This window comes from Bombus huntii, chromosome 13, assembly GCF_024542735.1.
Source record: "Bombus huntii isolate Logan2020A chromosome 13, iyBomHunt1.1, whole genome shotgun sequence".
NCBI classification, from domain to species: domain Eukaryota; kingdom Metazoa; phylum Arthropoda; class Insecta; order Hymenoptera; family Apidae; genus Bombus; species Bombus huntii.
In genome coordinates this window covers 9007535-9028600 of record NC_066250.1, presented here as the reverse complement: position 1 = coordinate 9028600, position 21066 = coordinate 9007535, and the positions used below count along the sequence as shown (strand labels likewise).

General features: G+C 32.1%; 1 protein-coding gene across 2 annotated transcripts in view; it reads right to left on the bottom strand.

Annotated features, from left to right (window-relative positions):
* The window catches only part of LOC126872364 (UNC93-like protein), a 31881-nt gene extending 11049 nt beyond the window's left edge, over window positions 1-20832 (bottom strand). For both annotated transcript variants that reach the window (XR_007691954.1, XM_050632241.1), the window contains exons 1-4: window positions 20668-20832; window positions 11029-11712; window positions 5178-5464; window positions 60-285 (exon numbers count right to left, since the gene is read on the bottom strand). Coding sequence is in view for 1 of the 2 variants with exons in the window: in XM_050632241.1 (XP_050488198.1) it covers window positions 60-285; window positions 5178-5464; window positions 11029-11294 (779 nt within the window). In the remaining variant the exon portion in view is untranslated. The remainder of the gene's footprint in view (window positions 1-59; window positions 286-5177; window positions 5465-11028; window positions 11713-20667) is intronic.
* Between the last annotated feature and the right edge of the window lie 234 nt (window positions 20833-21066).

Here is a 21066-nt window from a genome sequence, read left to right as displayed (position 1 = left end):
TCTTAATAATTAACAGGGATCATGAAACGAATAATGAGCAAACATAATTTTATTGTTACCTCGAGAGCGAGTCAACTCCAAACATCACAATCAATGAAGCGACTATCATACAGCCCAAATAGATGCCGCAGATTAGATGAATTCTTTCCTCTGGAGGTCGTTCCAAATTCGGACTGTCGTCGGTATCGGAAGTTGCACCGCAAAATTTGGCACCACACGCCTCCGCCACAATGCTACTATTCAGTGTAATATTCGTTGGCACCGTGTCGATTCCATATGAAAGGACTGTGAAAACAATGGGAAAAATACGTTAAATCGTGATATATTACATTTGAAAATGTCAAAAATACATAAATGATAAATTGCCCATCAATAGAATAACTTTCTAACATTTCGAAGAATTATATTTCACACTATCAAATAACAAAAATTTATGACATAATAGCAACGCAAGTATTCTCTTATCATTTATATAATAATTATTATACAATTTCAATGTATTCTCAAAATTGTAATTTTAAGTCATACGAATTTCATTCTAAATTATTTAATTAATTTTCCATTAGAAATAATCTAATTCAGATCAATTGATTTTAGTACATTCTCCAAGAGATCCGCGATCAGGATTAGTTCCGGAGTTGGTTTCGAAAAAATTCAGATCTCCAGTCTTGTTCACGGTCAGCAGTAACCAAGCTTGCAAACGCGTAAATCCCTAGAGGATACTTAAAAATTGATCGGTTTTAACCATTCCCCACATTCCTAATGAAAGTTTTCCACGATCACGAGTCTGTTCTTTCCACACGAATTGCGGAAAACATTTCTAGACGACAATCGTTTTACGATATTAGAATTATGACCTTGGAATCTGCATTCCGCAAACACGAAGGATTCAGTAACGTTTCTTTCGATCTTTCCTCTTTGTAAGTTGATAAGCCATGTTTTAACTCGCCGGAAAACTTCGACGTTCTTGGACACGAAAGAACACTGACCCATTTTCCATTGCACCTTTGATTCTTCCTAACGAGAACTCATCCAGCTTTTTTCGAAGTTCCATAAAACACTCGGAATTTGTTATACGATTCTTGCACATTTTTTTCTTTTTACGTACAATATTTCACAGAAATTTTTGCATATATTCTGTATATTATGTAAAATACTCCGAAACTTCGTCACCACTTTAATGAGAAAATCGCGAATTTTGATGGATTTTCACATTTTTATGAATATAATTCAAGACATGGAACCTGAATAGGAACTTGCTTCATCTGTTAAATATTAAAATAAATACTCTACTTTGAACATTTCATATTATATTCATGTTATATTCATACTCATATATATATACATGAATATTTCATTTTTGTATATTATATGCAACGTGTGCATTTCTGCACCTTAAAATTTGCTAAAAATACATAAAAATCAACAGTCTATTAGTGACACACGATTGTCACGATTATATTAAACAGAGTTAAGGTTGAAAACAATCTGGAAATGTACATAGAAATTACAAGATATTTACTGTAGATGGCTGTCATAAATATTTATAGAAAACTTGGAACCAAATTGTTTAAATTTTGAAAAATGTATATGGAAATTACAAGATTTTTACAATTTTTTTCAGATTTTCTAATTTAAAGATATTAGTATACCTGCAATTAAGCAGATACTTAGTATGAATATAATATAAAAATGGTCTCATTAAATATCGAGTCTTATTAATATAACGGATAATTGTCTGTTTAAATAATTGTGTGATCTATATAAAATATGTAATTGTAATAAATATTTTGTGGCTTTCACCCACATTTTCAGATTCGTTCCAAACTTTACCAATACGATCAGATAATGAAAATTTCAAATGTTTGCATAGCGCACATAATGTATTTGTAAAAAGTTCCAACAAGTGTTGGAATACATTCATGCGCCAATTCTTATTTCTTCGTCTTTAGGACATAGTGTGTAGCTTGTCCGGGGTTTCGCGTGCCTTTGTATCGGACGGAACGTTAAAACTTTCAGGTATCCTTGAATTTCCGGGCATCAAATTGGAAGGCTCGTGAATAAGCCTGGTCCTCCCGTGGGACTCGAACGAGAAGCGAACCAATATACGTTCTCTGTCACTGAAAAGAGAACTCGCAAGTTGCTTTTCGACGCTTCTATACGTTCGATCATTTATTTGTTGGTTTTACGATTGTGAGAAATAAAAGAAAATAATAAAATTCTCGACGTGTTACATCTGTTCAAATAAAGTTATCGAATATCGGCTGTCAAGTTCTGCTATAAACTAGTATCCAGGTTGTCTTTGATTTACTTAGAGATTTTGTTTTCTGTATAATATTTATATGGTGCATTTCACGCTCTGTGTTGGAACTTCTGCGACTTCTGCGATCTTAGAATTGTTATTAATCAATCAAACTGTGATTAACTCTTACGTTACTAGGTTTTGGATTTCTGTCTTTATTGAATTTTATTGATTTTTTATTTCTTATATAAGATAGAAAGAATAAATTCGGTCTCTGGTTACCAACCACGCTATGTTACGATTCTTTAAAAAGAATAAAGGAACATTCCGCAGAAGGAATTTCTTCAGTCGAAGTTGCCAGTGAGTTGAGTGCAGATCAAAAAAGATAAGGATGACAAACGGATTCCAAGGGAATCGTAGTTCTAGTGCAAAAATCGCAACGTTGGATTGTGTCTGTGTATCTTGCTTTAAAATATACATGTATAAGAAACAATGACATTTTCAAATACGCACTTAATGAATATAACCTGTTATATTAGTGTATTATATTCCGTTAGAATATTACATCATAATTAATTCAGAATTTGAATTTCCTTTACAAAATTATAAGATGAACTATCCAAGCAATTTATAAAACAAAGTAAACGTTTTCACACTATTTTTTAATATTTATTATATTGTATATTATATTATATTTTAATACTTTATTATATTATATAATATTTATTATTTATAATATATTATAATATATAATTTTATTACATTTTAATATATTATATTATATATTATTATGTTATAATAATATATATTTATTAATATGTACTTATATATAGAGAGAGATATTAAGGAAGATTCCGAACATTTTGACTTTGAAATCAGCAATTCACGTGTCCATTTCGCCAAAAAATACTTCTCTAAAAGTACTTGAATGCACAAAAACTCTCTGAAACTGAAAAACGTGTCAGAAGACAACCGATCATATGCTAGAACAACGTTCGATCGTCTGAAGGCAATGACAAATTTTAGCGCAAGCTCTCGCAGATTAATTCAAGCTGTTCTCTGGCGTATGCGTCGCAAAATGGAGATTCGAAATAATCTTCGGCTCAACGGGTTCAGCTTCAAATCGCTTTTAAGCAAATGGTTTTATCGACGACATTATACGATGCACGTGACACGTTACTCTTGCGATTCACAGCTTGTTCCGTTCAAAAAAGAACATAAGTAACATGAGCAAAATGTAACATTACAAACAGGCAGCTTGGCCAATCAATCAGTATTAAAATCTAGCTCAGTTCTTTCCTTCCTTTTTTTCTTTCACACGAAAGAGAATCAGAAAGCTTTACGTTTATTTTGTTTCGTTGTTTTATTGCTCATATCTGAATAGCTCTATCGTTTTAACCCGTTGGTGAAGTTGCGAATTAAAGTTCAGTTTTGAATTTGAACGGCCGAACGCCGTTTTCTGTTATAGCAAATTTCACTGCAATCAAAGTTACTTTATTTTTTTGCACGTAACGAACGTTCGAAGGGGGAACGCATGTATGAACTGATGGGCTGCTGGCGTTAGTAGCGAAGAAAAGAAAAAAATTACATCTGCCTTTATGTCAAAGCGTTTCCGTGGCCAACCAGAAGGGCTTAGAGTCGCTAATGACATCCCTTAAGCGAAATAAAACTTTTCCTATGAATGCTCTCCGCTCCAATTTAAACTATCATAAATGGCATCATAGAAGTCCATTATTATTATTATTAGATTATTAGATATTTACGTATATGAAACTTTGAAAGAATTTTTCGAATCTGATACAAAATAATAGATTAAATGACATGTTTCTGGTTCTTTGTTTCGCAAAATTTTTTAAGCTTGCTCTGAAGAAATGAGAAGGAATGTTCATGAAACGTCGGAACACTGCGTGACATGCTAATGAAAACACGATTGAAACTCGAAGGGCTGTAAATATTATAATAGGAATATGATAGGAATTATTAATACAATAAACGTAAAATGATTTGATGAAAATGATTAAACATACCAATATTCCTGTAAAACAAAAAAATTGCTCTTGCAGAAAACTATTACTCTACCAAACCTTCCATATTTTCATGTGTATCACATGTATGAGTTCTATTGTAGAAGTTTATTAGATCGCGTATGTTTATGCAAATTCGTATTTTTATAAATATCATTCAATAGAAATTTATTTTATCCATTACATCATTGTAGTGAATACATATATCATTTTGAACATTTTATTTATGTATAGTGGCTCACAAAAGTATTCGAACAGTTACTTTATAATTTTTTATGAATATATTATGTGCATCACACAAAACCTTTTAACATTTTGTTAGCACTTTAATGAGACACTACTATCGAGATTATGACAGTTACATTTGAAGTCGATCCGAAAATATATATACCTATAAGTTACAAGGTATTTATTACGAACATACATTTAACGAATAAATTAGTATACAGCATAATAGTTACAAACTTATAATTAGTACTAAAAATGGTTATATATTGTGGCTAGTTAATGTGTGGCTAGTTCAGTGAATAATAAATTGACTGTTCAAACATCTCAGTGATCTTTGCAAAAGTGTATGCTTCCAATAAATATATTCTAACTTCTGTATACATTTTCAAATCAAGTTCAAATTTTACCAATATGTACAATCACGATAGTCGTTTCTCGTTTGCTATACTTAGCGTACATGCCGCTAGTGACATTTTAAAATATTTTGTATGACGCATACATATGTAAAAACTTTTTAGGAGAGTTTGAATACTCTCTTCAGCCGTTTCATGCATACACATTCTATGGTTTATGTGGAAAACGTTCTTGTTTTATCTCTCGGTCTTCAACGTCGAGCAACTTGGCGCGTAAAGGCGCAGATTCAAATCTTGCCTCTTGCCAAGAAACATTACAATTATACGCACCTGCCGAAGATATAAGATTCCCCCAGACTTGTGCCATCTGGTAAAACATGAAAAACAGGCCGAAGAATCTCGTGACGAGGACATCCTGGGCTACATTCGATAGAGTGGTGTATGCTTCTGCGACGACCGTTAAATAAGTGCATTTGGCGCACCAGAGTGGCCCTGCACCGATACCAACCATCAACCCAGCTGGTATCATGGTGTAGAATTTTGGGTAGAATTGTGCAGCCATAAACGGCACGTAAGTCAGAATGGACAATGATATGGTCCATTTACAGCCCAGCCAGCTGTAATGAGATACGAAGCGGGGATAAGATTGTTTCTACGTTTGTCTACTGTGCTTTCAACCTCTCAGGTTATCAAATGTTCTTTGTAACGTTTTCGTGTTTCAAAGTACTCGAGTAGTGTGTTCAGTTTAACAAGTTGGACCACGTAGAAAGTTCGACAGAATGGTACGGTGGAATTCCATTTAACTGAACTACGTCTACTGACACGGAAAATTTAGTTACTGCCTGATTAAGTGAATTTCTGCATGCATTAAATTAAATTACTCTCTTATCCCAATGTGAACTATTATTTAAACCAGAAATCATGAAATGAGGAGGAGTGAATTCGTATTATACGAATCACTGGAGTATAAATTTGTTTGTATTCTTGATGAGGCAAACGGAATTCTACTGTACAAGCTTGTCAGATTGCAGATGTTTATGCAAAGTCATAGTTTTATAAATATAATTCAATAGAAATTTGTTTTATCAATTGCATTATTGTAGTGAATACATTAAATAAACAAAAAATAAATTTTTGCACTTTACATATATTTGTCTTTAAAGTTTTCGTAAATGATCTTAAAAATATATGCAGTACCACTTTTAATTTAGAATTTACAATTATAATTTACATAATTCTATACTATAACTAATTTGAAAGTTAAAAATGTATCTCAACCAGTTTACGTTTTTCAAGCTTTCATGGAATGTTTGCGAAGATTTATAAAATTAATTGGTTCATTAGCAAGGTGGCAAAATCTTGAAGAGCAGTATATTTCATCTCTTTGTTCATTGCATAGGTAACTGACTTCTTCTTTTATCATATAACAATAAATAAACGCGCTGGAGTATCGGATTGTCAAATAGGGTTAAAAGTTAATCCGAGGTACGTATTTGACGTTTACCACAGATATGACGCAAAAGATACAAAATCGAAGATCAGAAAGAAACAGCTTGATAACAAGTCTATCTCTGTTGATTTTTTTATTTGGATGGATATCGCTTGTTGACTGTAAGGGATCATATTAACATGACATGATTGCAATGACAAACAACATGTTATATTTTTTAGTTATCTTTTTGATATACGAGTCATTCAGAAGCTCAGATCATACATTCAGAAGCGCAGAAAGGTGATGTTATAAACGTAATTTTTCAAAATTACCTTAAAATTTCCTATTATTTGTCTCATCTGTTTACAATAGATGAAACCTCAGAAATTAAATCATTTGTTTCTTGGAAATTGAACATTAATGGTGTATTCGATTAACGAAATCAAGAAATTAACAAGAATGGAGTTGATTAGTTTGGTTTTTGAGTGGCTCATACATTAATAATTTTGTATATATTATAAGAAGAATTAAATAAAAGATGCCTTTTAAAAATTTTTTAAATTCACAAAGATTTTACAAGAAAGATTGATGGCTATAAACACTTTTATTCTTTACTCTACACACTTTACTTAATACTGAAAGAAAAATTGATAGGAATATTAAAACATACATTTTTGGCGCACAAGCCAGATTACCGGAAGCGATTCTGAAGATAGATGGTGATACTGAGTAAGGGTGAGAATTTCATGGGCGATAAAATTCGATAATAAACTTTACTACTTCCATGCTGTATAACCGGAAGCAGTCTCACGAAGAAAATTGTCGGCGACTCGTAAATCGACGACAAGATTCTTGAATTCTTCTAAGCTTTCAAAATCATCGGACACGAATTCCAGTCTGGACACAATTTCTCCATTTTTTTTCTCTCATAAAAAGAGAAGAAAAGGAAGGAATATAAACCACTTCTTTTCCTAGTTTACGAATTAGCGACGCACGCAATTTCATTTTACACGATTCTACTAGTTTACTCGAGCCTGCAAACGCAATACAATGCGGCACATTAGAAAACACAAAGAATGAACGCCCTTTAGTCGCGACTCTTGATCCTTTTAAAGTAAATGAGTTATGTGCGCTCGGACAATGCCGAGGTGAAAAGCGGAACAACGCCGCTACTATTCGCAATGTCTCTTAAATATGCTGTAACGCTAAGACACACGCATCTATTCTGTTTCAAAAGTGATACAATTCAAGCTACTTTATATAATTCACCAAATTCGGTTATGAAATTACAGTCACCGTAATGGAACATCTGGTGAATGTTTCACGACCCTTCGACGTTGTTATTAGAAATTGTTATTGTCGCGAAAAATTACGAGATTGAATTTGAGACGGTGCTATATCTTCTTGCAACTTCGTTGATCGATAATTTTTAATTATGTCACGGTTTGGATTAGGTTTCTACATAGACGCCTTTATTGATTTAAAGTCTTCTGTCGAAGAAACTTTAAATGTTGAGAGAATCCTGGTATCTGTTGGAGATTTAGTTACAAAACTGTCTTCAAAGTGGGTTAAGAATGGTTTCGTTCTTGGGAATTATGATGGAATATTCTGCGTAGAATGAAAGAGATCTTTGTAAATTTTGTAGTGCCGATCTGAGATTTTTATCGAGTTTTCCAAGATAATTTCTACTAAAAGTTTCCAATAAATTTGAAAATTGTAGTATCTGTGACATACATATCTTTGTAGATTTTTTATTGTCAATCTGTAATCTATACTGAATTATTTCAGATGATTTTTCACTGAGGTTTTAATTAATTATTAGATGCAGGAAAAAGCATACTCCTGCAAATTTTTTAATTTGAACATCACTTGGTGATTGATATGTATATATCGTATAATATATGTATATATTGGAAATGACAAATGGGCTGCTAGATTTTGAAATATATTGCTTTCAAAATTACACGATAAATTTACGAAATTTTCTAGAAGTCGACAGCAGAATTGACATTATAATATATGATAATGTTTTCGAAATGTTCTTAAGCATCATAAATCACATATTTTATCCCGAAATTAAATAAAATCCTAAGTTTGATAATATGAAAGTAATTAAAGACGTTCTTGAGTATCAAATTGCTCTTTTTTAAAAAATAGAAAATGTGACTTAAATTTTTCCTCTGTGGTCTTCTAACAATTATTAAATATACTTTCTTTCTCGTAATCACAAAAGGATTCCAAATAATTATTCTCAAGTGTTCGACAAATTTTGATTATGCTTTAATCTTGCGATTTAATAAATGATCTGTAAATAAATCTATCTATTAGATCCTGCATTTAATTCCACGATATATATAAAGAATATAAAAGAAGATCATATACATCTTTGATTGACGCACAAACGAAAGATGAATAATCGTGACTTTTCATTAAATTGTGGATGTTTTGACAAACATTTATTCTCAAATAGGAAGATATTTCTTTCATTCACTAAATATTGTAAGTGATTTACTTTGTATACTCTATATACAGAGTGGTTGGTAACTGGTGGTACAAGCGGAAAGGGGGTGATTCTACGCGGAAAAAGAAGTCGAAAATATAGAATAAAAATTTTTCGTTTGAGGCTTTGTTTTCGAGAAAATCGACTTTGAATTTTCGCTCGGTACGCGTGCACTTTATCACGTCCCGTTATAACGGATCTCATTGTAGATCGTTGTCTCGATGGAAAAATTAAAAAGAAAAAAAAAATTAAACAAAAATTTTTATTCTATATTTTCGACTTCTTTTTTCGCGTAGAATCACCCCCTTTCCGCTTGTACCACCAGTTACCAACCACCCTGTATATATATGTCGGAGATGAAAGGACAATGGAGTCTTCCCTTTGAAATTTTGGGAAAATCCCTTAACACTAATCCAGATTCTACCATAGTCGTAATTAAGCAATTTTTCGTAATTCAATCCGATTGTATTTGTTCAAGATTTGTAATAATGAGCTTGGGCTCAAGACGACAGCCAGTCGCCGAACGTGGCCCCTAGCTTTACAGTATTGTCAGTAACACAGTATTGTCAGTAACACATTATATATTAAAAAAAATCGCAGAAAAACGTAGACTTAGAAGAGTATGGCAGACCCATAGAACACCTGACGACAAACGCAAACTAAATAACGCAACTAGGAATCTAACCAAAATCATTAAAAACTATAAAAATGACTGTTTCCAAAAATATCTCGCCAATCTGTCTCCCACAGCTGACTCCAACTACTCACTATGGAAGGCTTCCAGGAAACTCACGGGTCAAAATTCTCAATGCGAGAATTGATTGTAAAGTACTTGTAAATAAAAAAAAATCTTTACAGTACATGTTCAGCTAGCCTGAGGACCCGCTATAAATCTTAGGATTTTGTTAACTAAGGTCCTTTAAACGGACAAACAGTCCTTATTCTAACAGTCCCTAAATCACCACCTACTACGGGAAGACACGGGAAATCTGTTTTCTCACGAACGACGCTTCCCGCTAGCAACTTTCTCTCAAGGGCGGCTAGCAACCTCTCTAACCACCAACATAGAAATTAACCAATTAACAGCAACGTCTATTTCTCTCACTTTCCGAACGAAGGCTTTCCTCGACGAATCCGATGATCTCGTGTCCTTAGACACACCCCATCATAGTTTTCCTCTGCAGCATCATCGTAACGGAAAGACATTCACTCGTGAAGTCTCATTAGCGAATTATATAGCGTCTTAACAAAGATTTAGTTTAGTAATACTTGTACCGTAGACAAGGAAGATGAGTATAGCTTGGACTTTGGAAGAAAGTGCATTTTGTTATCCCGTTGACCGCGGATTCGTTATCGAACCTAAGATCATTGCCATTAGTGTAGTATCATGGATGAGGAGCCTGGCTAAGAAAAAAGACAAGGGGTTGTTAGGGGACAATAAACGAATTAACAACAATACAAGTTGAGATGTCAAAGAGTGCAGATTGCGTTGATGAGATTGATGAGAGTCGTTGATTAATTACTTAGTTGTGTTGATTATTATACGTTTGCTGCGATTAGTTCATGTTTAACGAACATTATTTTCTGTTCAATTAACACCTATTCAATCTACTTATCATTAATAAACTAATTAAAGTAGGCACGATACTACATTAGCATCTCGAGTATCTAATTACCACGGTTACTTGTCAAATTCTGTAATAATCATATTTGTATTAGTAAATATCTTCTCTATTGCATAACAACAATGTCTAATCCAAATGAAGATTCGTTTCACACCCCTAACCCTAATCATAATGTGAACCCGACATATATATATTTCTTTACATTATGTGCATGCTGTACATTACTTCAAATTTCCTATAAATGCATAAAAATCCGCGATCATCTTTTCTCTTTTTCTTAGTACACGTACAGTGATTCACAATTAATATTCGGACATTCCATGAAACTTAAGCATTATTTAACTTATTGCTGTTCATTTAAAAAATATATACAGTACATAATATATTAAAACGTATGCTTTTGCCAACTTCGATATTTGTTTTAATATATTAAAAATAAATTAACTAGTTAACTATTATAAACGAATGCATACAATAATAATGTCCCGCATTCAATAGTGTTCGAATATTAATATAAATCATTGTACATATTTGGAATTGATCAATGTAATATATTATAATATTCAGTTATTAAAAGCATCCCCTGTAATAATTGATTATCAAAAAAATAAGGAACTACATTACCTTATAATCAGAGTCGGCAGAAAGATATTGCTGAAGATCAGACTGCCATAAATTGACGCCAGCGTGAAGGTACCCAACGATCCATCGGCATTAATCGAGCTCTGTAAATTCGTCGCCCCCATGAATGCCGTGAAGTTCACCATAAACGCGATTCCAATTATCAGAACGTTCCTCGTGATACGCCATCGTTCAATAGGTTTAAAGCCAGTCCTCTCCGATCGTACTTTCACAAATTGTCCTGTCGTGTCCGTTTTATCCAACGACATGATTCGTTTCACGTTTCTCCCGCGATTTTAATTACGATCGCGACAAATCCTTCCGCCAATGTCCGGCGTTGAACACGTTTTTAGGATCACGTTCGACGTTCGCGCGACGCCGCATAAAAATGTGTCTTCCACAAGCAAACGGCACGTATCGACCGATACACCGACGATCAGACAGCGAGTGATGAAATTTATTGGCAGCTTGACTGAAATATTACCGCGATATCACTGCGAAGGTCCGACGTTATCAATGGTCCTCTTCGAACGATTATGTATTACACAATGGTCTAGCTCTGATCATTGGGTAACGATCTTCGAGCGATATTCACAAAATCACGAGTGAATGATTAGGTAGGTCGGGAAGTAACTTCGATCTTATAATTGTTGTTTCTTGTAAAGTGAGTTTCCTTTATTGGGGCGCCTGCAACAAAAAGTTACAATCGTTCTAACGCAGTTTACGAGCTTCGATGAGCGCAATCGTGCTTCTTGTATTAGAGAACACGTGCATAAATTTCATCATAATTTTCTTCCATTTGTATTCATTTCGGATAATATTTATCCTGTGGTATTGAAGATATTTGGCCAACTTGTTATATCTTTTGTTGGTACGAGACGAACAGAGTTTAAAAATAGAATTATTTTATTATGACAGATAACAGTCTGGAGGTTAAAAATCTTTCAGTTCGAAAATTATCCTCATTCAAAGAACGATAGAATATTTAATATTCAATTTCACTTTTGTGTTAGATAAGTTTCTTATGACTGTAGATGATACTTTTGTAATGTAGTGAGAAACAGAATTAATCTAATTTTCGTAATACGAAAGTTTCAAATTGGAGAAAGTAACCTCTGAGCAATTTCAAACACAGAAGTTTTCTTTAATGAAAGTTTAAATAAAATCTCTTTTATATTTGCATGTAATATTATTCCTTTATACAATAGCTCTTTTATATTTTATAGTTATAAATATGAACATTTTTGTAGCGAGAAACAGAACTTTTCTAATTAATTACAGTTTGAAAGTCTGTCTGTATGAAAATTTATTAAAAATTCCAGTAGAAAGAAGATTTAAGCAGTGAATAAGTATGAAAATTTGTGAATGTACTATTCTCCAAGATTTCTAATTTTACTTCTCTGTTCAACGATTCCTTTGAACTGTATAATTTGAAATATACATAACGCACTATAATGGTTCCCACGGAAAGCAGAGTTTATTCAGTTCCCTTAATAATTTAAAAAATGATTAAATACTATTTTCTAGAATATTTTTAATACAAAAATATTACAGACTTTTTTCTCATAAAGTACTCAAAGTAAAATAGAGTAAATATCTATCTTACATTTGAAGTTTATAAATGGAGACGGGACCAATCGTCCCTGTCTCGTAGACAAGGTAAATTTTATCGACCAATAGCTTCCTATTATCTATCGATAATGACACACTGGCATGATGAAATGGATTTAACCTGCAAGATAACCAACCTGTTTACGTTCCATTGACGGGCTATACGTTATATAGCTATGCATCGAGACACGAAGGGTAGTATAAGTTATTGACACAGCGATGTTTAGTATGAATGGCGAAGGAGTAAATTTATCTTAGTGAATGATCGAGTGACTCTTATTATGAGGTAAGTTCCATCCGACATTAGTATGACTACACACGTCACACTCTATCATTATGATGATATTAGTACCTTACGCACAACAGTTTAACTTGTCCATCAGAGGTATTACGTCAAGAAATTACGGGTTTATGATTTTACTTTTATTAAGATTTAAGGTTTTATTAAAGGATTAAAAGGCCAAAGATAGATATGTTAATTTGGGAACTATGCCAACTTCGTTGACTGTATTTTATTTTAAAATATAAAATAAACGTAGAAATTATTTATTTTACACTTTATTATGTATATATTATTTTACAATTTATTTGTAAAGAAAATGGGATAAACATTTTTTATGCACGATCCTTTTAAATCTTATTAATTATTAGACATTTTTATAATTGAGTCGATATATTATTTCGTAATCTTATTCGGATACTTTTTATATTTTTACATGCGTGTAAATATAAGTTATTATATAACTTAACGAAACACTGGAATCAATATCTGGAGGTTCGAAAGTATCAAAAATAAAGTATCCTCGAATTATAATATTCTATTAAAGCATTCCAGTTCTGAAATTTTAAGAATACAGAGGAATGATAGAGAGTTAACCAAGATGAATACACCATTCTTCACTTTGACGTTTACATGATACTTTTTCCCACCTTTTCAAAGTATTTTCAATAAGATGTTGGTTGATGATTGCTTTCGGAGTGGAATTTCCCGTTCAGTGATTGATAAGAGAGATCAAGAGGGGAATGTTAAAAGCACGATGTACAGACATTGAAAAATGTACCACAGGTGGAGGAAGAGAAATGAAGTTTATTGAAAGAAGCACGAAACGTGTATAACAACTGTGGCACCACTTTGTGGAAGATTCTGTTAACTTGCTGAAAAATAATGTATATTTTCCTATAGTTGAAGTGCTTTATAAGTCATTTTTGGTATATATAAATCTTATTAGTTTCTTCAACTCTGTCGTTTTTGTTTTTTATACCTAAAACAAAGACTTAAAATTGATTCTTAGTGCAAGCTGCTTAACAAAATTTGTATTAGAATGTCACAAACAATATTATGAATTTTATTTAGTATTCAAACTGATTTAAGAATCAGTATATTCAACAACTATTAATATTATAAACAAATATAATATATTACAACAGAATTGACATTAAAACACAAATAACTCGTTTAACAAAATTTTTATAAAAATTTCATGAGCAATACCATAAATACTATTTAGTATTCCAACCAACTCAGAAGTCAAGAATAAAACACAATAAATTTGTATTAAACTAGGAGAACAGAATCGATATTAGAGCAATAAAATTTCCATGAAATGGATGTTTAAAGTATGCTAAAATATTCGATCCAGCTACGAACAATTTTTAATATGGAATCTCGAGGATAGGATAAATGTCGAGAAGAGGAATGCACATATGTCTGTTTCGATATTGCAACATTCAAACCGTTGAATATGAATATTTATATCGACACATGGACGATTGAGACAAGTTACACGATTTACGCAGCTCAAGATGGTGATCTCAAGGTTAGCGGTTGCAGGAAAAACTAGGATTTTAAGAAAAATTGCATAACTGTAGGATATTTTCATTTGTAATCGATTAATAGATAATTTAAATAAAGGTTTGCATTATCAACGTTCTATCGCGTTCTCCGGTTAGCTCGCATGTATGACTAGCAGTCTGGATCTATTTGCTATTATTCACTTAATACAATAACTATTCATTTAGAAAATATATTCTAACTATATTTTAATTAATAATAGAAATAAATAAAATATTTTAAACTTATCAATCAACAAAAAATAAAAATCAATAAAATTAAAATCAATTCAATGAAAATAAAAAAGGTTGAAAAGTTTGTTTCCGTACTATTTTTTAAACTATACTCTAATAAAAAATTAAAAGGATTATTCAAACTCGTCTCTAACTAAACAATCTCTTTTCATACAGCGTACATAAGAAAAATTCCAAAAACGATTTTTCTTCATATATGGCCAACTATAAAAACTCGGCAGAAATCTCAAACTATAAATAAACTTATCTAGTAGCATGAAATAAAGCCACAAACACACGTTTCCTTGTTCAAATATAATCGAAAATTAGTCAAGGTTAAAGCCGCGACTAATATGATGAAAATTAAGAATCAGTGCAACCTTGGACTAACAATACTTTCAAAAAAATAAAATTAGACAATATCGACATTCACTTCGAACTTAAACACGAATAGATGATCAGTATCGATTGTGTATGATTGATATCGAGACGTACGATTGTTTCAACAAACAACACGTCCTTGAAGATCTTTATTCGTTGCTCCTTTCACGAGGTTCGTTCTGGAACTGGATACATTTTCAATTCCACTAATATACGCCTGGCTAGCTACCTATCATACGACCTTACAATTACGGTGCTGCAACCGGTTACCATGGATTCGTATAGGAGATTGTAAAACGATTGCGTGAATTGTGAATGTTTGAGAGGAATAATTCTTAATGCATGTGTAGAATCACGTAGGAACTTTGTTGACTTTAGAATGATTACTTTGATTCATCAACTTTGAGAATAAAGATATAAGGGGAAGCTACAAGAAGAAGATATAAGAAGATAGTTTTCATTACCATAAATTATTGACTGATATTAATCTACTAAAGGCCAGCGTTGCATTAACGCAACACCTCCTCGTAATATTTTCCGATTAATATACATTGCCAAATTCTGCTTTTTTTAAACATTTCTTTCTTTTTTTTTTTTGCTATTACTTTTCCATCTTGATTCTACAATTTTACTAAATTTTAAGATATGTTAAATAGATTCTAAATTTCAAGAAATTGAATTATGATAAACCATTGCTTGGTCCTTAATTAAACATTATAATTAGTATGTCATGGAGTAAATGTGGAGTCGGTCAAGGATTCTAATATCCACCCTGCTTAAAAGAATTGTTGTTGGCGTATTAATGAATCCAAGCGGAAGTGTAAAATCCTATACGTTTGAGAGACTTTGATAGAATAATAAAGGTTGATTTTACAACAGTTATTTAAACAAATGCACAGATATAACAAGTAGATATAAAAATCAGGGTGGTACAGAAAATGGACTTCTTTGGTAATTATCATAGCAAAAAGACTCCCAAGAACATTCTTATGAGAAAAATACGATAATAAGAAATGATGCATTATTAAAAAGGATCATGTGGCTCTTTAAGCACCCCTGTAGGTAAGTGTTATCGATCACTACTATCCTAGTACACTAAGGGTTAATAGCACTGGGAGCCGAAATACTCTTGACTTTAATATTAACAGCAAAAAGAAAACACTATAACCCATTTCCCGAAAGAAGAAAAAAAGTGTTACTATTTTCTTCTCTTTCCTTACCATCCTTTTTTACTATCAATCTTTTATACAAAACACTGAACGATTAATCGCATAAAGGAACTCCAACTGCGAAATTAATTATCTTAAAGAACCCTAGAGGAATAGTCTCGTTAAATAATCCTCAAAAGTAGAAACGTCGAGTTACTAAATCGGTTTATCCAAAGAGGTCTGACTAATTATTTCTAATTTCCTGCGTTGAAGCTACTCCATCATCTACAGCCCCTGGATACGTGTGTTCTGCTATCGAAAATTAAAGAAAATTAACATAGCTAGGTTCCATGGAAACAGAAAAGCTATTAAGTATATTGGCAACTCGGTTCATGATCCGATTACGTCTTCGTTGCAGCTGAAATTTCGAAAAGCAACAGTGGTGTTCCACAAGATAGACGTCCCATGATACAATTTGTATGCGTCATTTTCATGCATTTGCATACTTATCATATTTGGCACCGGCTATAACAGCTTTAATAGGCACATAAGAAATTAGACGAGTAATGTATTGATGGCGACGCCAAGTGATTGTACTTTAAAAATATGATAAATCGGATTTTGAATGTTTTTATCAAGAAGTAGTTCTAAAACTCAATAAATTTATTCGATCAATCCTATGCTACCAAAATTGTCTTTTTCTTTGATTTTCCTGTCATTCATCAAATATTGGGATACGTTTTTCTTCATTGCTTTATATTTTTTATATCTCTATATTTATATATAAATATATATATTTCTTATTGTAAAATATAACGTATTACTGTCTGAATTGTACATTTTAATTAATATTTCTAGAACGTACTGTTAATCAGATGATTACGGAATTTAATTTCAAAGACACGGGTTTTGTCCAAAATATGAAATCAAATATCGTATATTGTATAAAATTGGAGAATTCATCTACATATGTTATATGTTGCTTCAATCACGCAGTTTTTCATACTCTCTAAAATTTTCAATGTTTTGCTTGTGATAATATTAAACGATCTGTATAATTACATTATATTCGTCAACGTAATTCGTCAACTCATCAGCTAGTTTTAGACTTACATCTTCAAGCCTAACAAGTTTTTTATTTTCAATTATATCATATCACTTTTCTACTTAATTATTAAGTAAAACAAAAATAATGAGATCAACAAGAATGCACTTATCACATTTTTCCCGTAATCTTCAATTATTTAAATCACTATAAAATCATTCTTACTATCCTTTCGATTTAAACAGAGGAATGTAAAAAATCCATCGGAAAGAAATCAACTAGTTGCCGCTGAGTAAAACGCCGCGGCATTAAAACAGGATCGTAGTCGTTAGAGTTGGAGTTAATTTACCGATCGATTACCACATTATTCCTACGAGAGTACGACTTAACATTCAGATTTATTTCAAACTCGGGACTATTTCTGCCTCTTAACGTTTCGAAATTGTAATCCGAACGAATCGCCACAGAAACAACGTGCACCAGCTTCTGTGACCGTATCAAATTTATGCTTTAATCCAGGAGTCGGCGATCCTCGAATTTCAAGGCTTTAATTAACAGTAAACAGTGATTTACATTCGTGCCACGAGATGTATTTCGTGTAACCTGGAATTTCCAGAACTTCGACATTCTTTCACGCCAAACGTCACGCCTTTTTTAAATCATAAGTCTGTAGCGTTTGAACCATCCTGTAAGTAATGTGGTTTCTCGGAGAGTTGAAAGTTATTGTAGAAGCAGTGGAATTTGTTGCGATAGAAATTTTAGGAAAAGGAAATTGAAATTTTGGCTTCTCTTCATAATTTTGCAATTAAACCACACTATGTACAATATTTTCAAGTTTCCTTAATTACTATCAACCTAATTAGTATCACATAAATTAATTAGGATGTCCTGGAACAGCCATCCACGTCTACATTCTTCGCTCCATACGATCTAGTAGAATCATGTAATTATATTTTTCTTACATTAACATACTTAACATTCTTCAGACACGATATCACGTTTCATAGACTTAATTGCTTTCGGAAATATCAGCCAATTATTATATACCACACCTAATCGACAATAATTACACGGTTAATTTATTCCAATTGACTTTATGAAATCTTGCATAATTTTGTAACGAATAATGCGTAGTGTCTCTTATGGTATTGTTCATGATTCTGTATAGAAACGACACGACATTGGGATCGATACTAGGATTACAAACAGAAACGTCAGGTGCATGACGATATCTGTCGCGTCAGATGAAATTTCCTCGAGAGCAGAATATTTCCCGAGCGACGAATTCATGTAGTACGCTGCCACGACAATTTTTCAATAATTTTCCCTTCGAGGACTGGATGATGTTATTCTAAACGGAAAACCGGTGGCTTCTATGTTTGTCACAACGTTTTTCCATCGAATTGGCAATTGTTGGAAGTTGACACGAATTTCAATTCGCAATTAATGCCGAATGAGGCAGAGTAATGACATATACGGTAAAGCAGATACGTGGTTAATTACTTTGTTCAGTGACAGGATCGAAACTCAGTCGAATACACATTCAATACATTATATGGAACCTCAGAGGAAGAAAACAATAAATCACATTTTCCATTTTTGATAAAAGAACAGTTTTAGAGACCAGTACGTTGCCAATTAGTTTTCTTGTTACTGAAATTGTACTATTATTTGTTTTTGACGTTCAACATTTATTTTTCTATCCTCTTTATAATTTAAAGAATGTTGTTCGTAATAATAAAATATCAAAAATATTAAGAGAAAAATAAAATTCTATAAAAATTCTTAACAGTTACATATTACACTTATATAAAAATTTGGCAGTCACATCTTTGAAAATTAAGAGGTTTTTCCCACTTTTAACAATTTTATATTAAAATATTAAGATTCAATCATAAAAAGACAGTACAATAAAAAATCTTTTCTATAACCGCCATATTTTTTTTCATGTCTTGTTTTCATGTTTTTCATGTATTAATATAAAATTCAGAGAATAATTGCACCACAAAAGCTATTGGATTTCGCATCCAGAAGAAATTTATCCTATTCCTAACGCTGAAATATACATATACATATATACCTACTGTTTTAATTGCGAGATAATTACACCATAAAATTTACCAAGTTTCATTGAGAAAAAGTACATTCAAGTTTTTCTTTTACGTTATTATTTCATTTTCTTACTTCTAATGTCTGAATGTACGTTCTGTTAATTACAAATTAATTATTTTGTTTAGAGGAAAACAAAAGAAAAAATTCATACGTATATATGTAGCAAGTTTGTTATTTGGAAACGTACCCTGTTAATTACAAAATAATTACAGTGCATCTACCAGCGTTTCGCTTAAAATATAAGAAAAATACAATTCAGGTCTGCTTTCCTTATATTTTCCAATTATAAAATAATTGCAATAAATAATATTATGATGTTATAACTATGGTTCATAAATTACATTAAAAGGGCACTACAAAAGTTTACGATTCAGTAGGGTTAAAATACTACTTTATTAATTACGAATTAATTAAATTGAAAGCTTAGTTGGTTTCATTCAGAAGAGAAAGGATTTCGTAGGTAGCAATAACAGACAATTTTAATATTTCTTGCAATTAGGCATAGAATTGAATGAAATTGCTAACTGAAATGAATGCTAACTATTTAATTGCAAATCAGGGAAAATATTGCATTTCGGATTATTAGGATATAACCCCACGTCATAGAGACTGAGTTTCGTTCCCATCAAGATGTAATTTAATAATTTTAGTCATGGATATGTGAGGTCTGCGATTTTCGTTTCGTTTTGCTTCTCTTTTGAGGATTTCGCTTGGAAAAGGATAATTTGAGTAGAGATGCAACGGTTGGACTAGTTTGTACTATAATACTTGTAATATTGCTGGATTGACTAGATGACAATTTGTACATTGCATGTTCTTTTTCAGTTTTATAATTTATAATTGCAATCACATAATTTCACGTTAAGTAGAATATAATTGCGATATTAAAACAAATTTAATGAGTTAAGTTAATTAAATAATATACGCATTTTTAAAAGTGATTCATCCCATTACTTTACTACAAAAGTTAGTAAGTATTATTATACTTCAGCACTTTAAAACTATTTAAACAAATGTTTCTAACACGAAATCTAGCTTACATAATTTTATATTACAATATATATTATACATACATAATTATAATAAAGAGTGGTGTAGTAAAAAAAAGTGGATTCAATGAAAGTTCAATTAAAGTCTACACTAATTTTGATAAAAATTCACGATTAATATTTTTAGTAATCGCTGAAACAAAGAATCCGGAATCTGTCATTTTGACAAGTTTAATCGTTCTAATGTTAGAAACAAGCTTCATTTCGTCAATAATTATTCTACGTATCTTACCTTTGAAGTTGAATCGATGATTATTTTTTCTTTAAACCCTTGATACGTCTCTACCACTTCAACTTGCTCTATTTTTCCTTTCTTTTATCCGAAATCGCGCCGCAAATCGCTCGCAGGTGCGCAACGAGTGAAATAACACTGATCGAACACGAAACCTCGCGGTCAAACCTTCATCCTGTTCCGCCCCACCTCAACATCTTTTCACAGCGAGAGAACAGCTATTTGAGTAGGGATTTCGATGCTTATTGAGTCGAACCGCGGCTATCTGTATTCCAAACACACGGTCGATTGTTACATCTCGTATTTGATCCGGGGATTCGCCATTTTTTGCGATTTCCTTATAGATGCGAGGAAAATTCGATTTGGAAGGGGAGCTCAACGTATTTGGTTCCTCGGTTA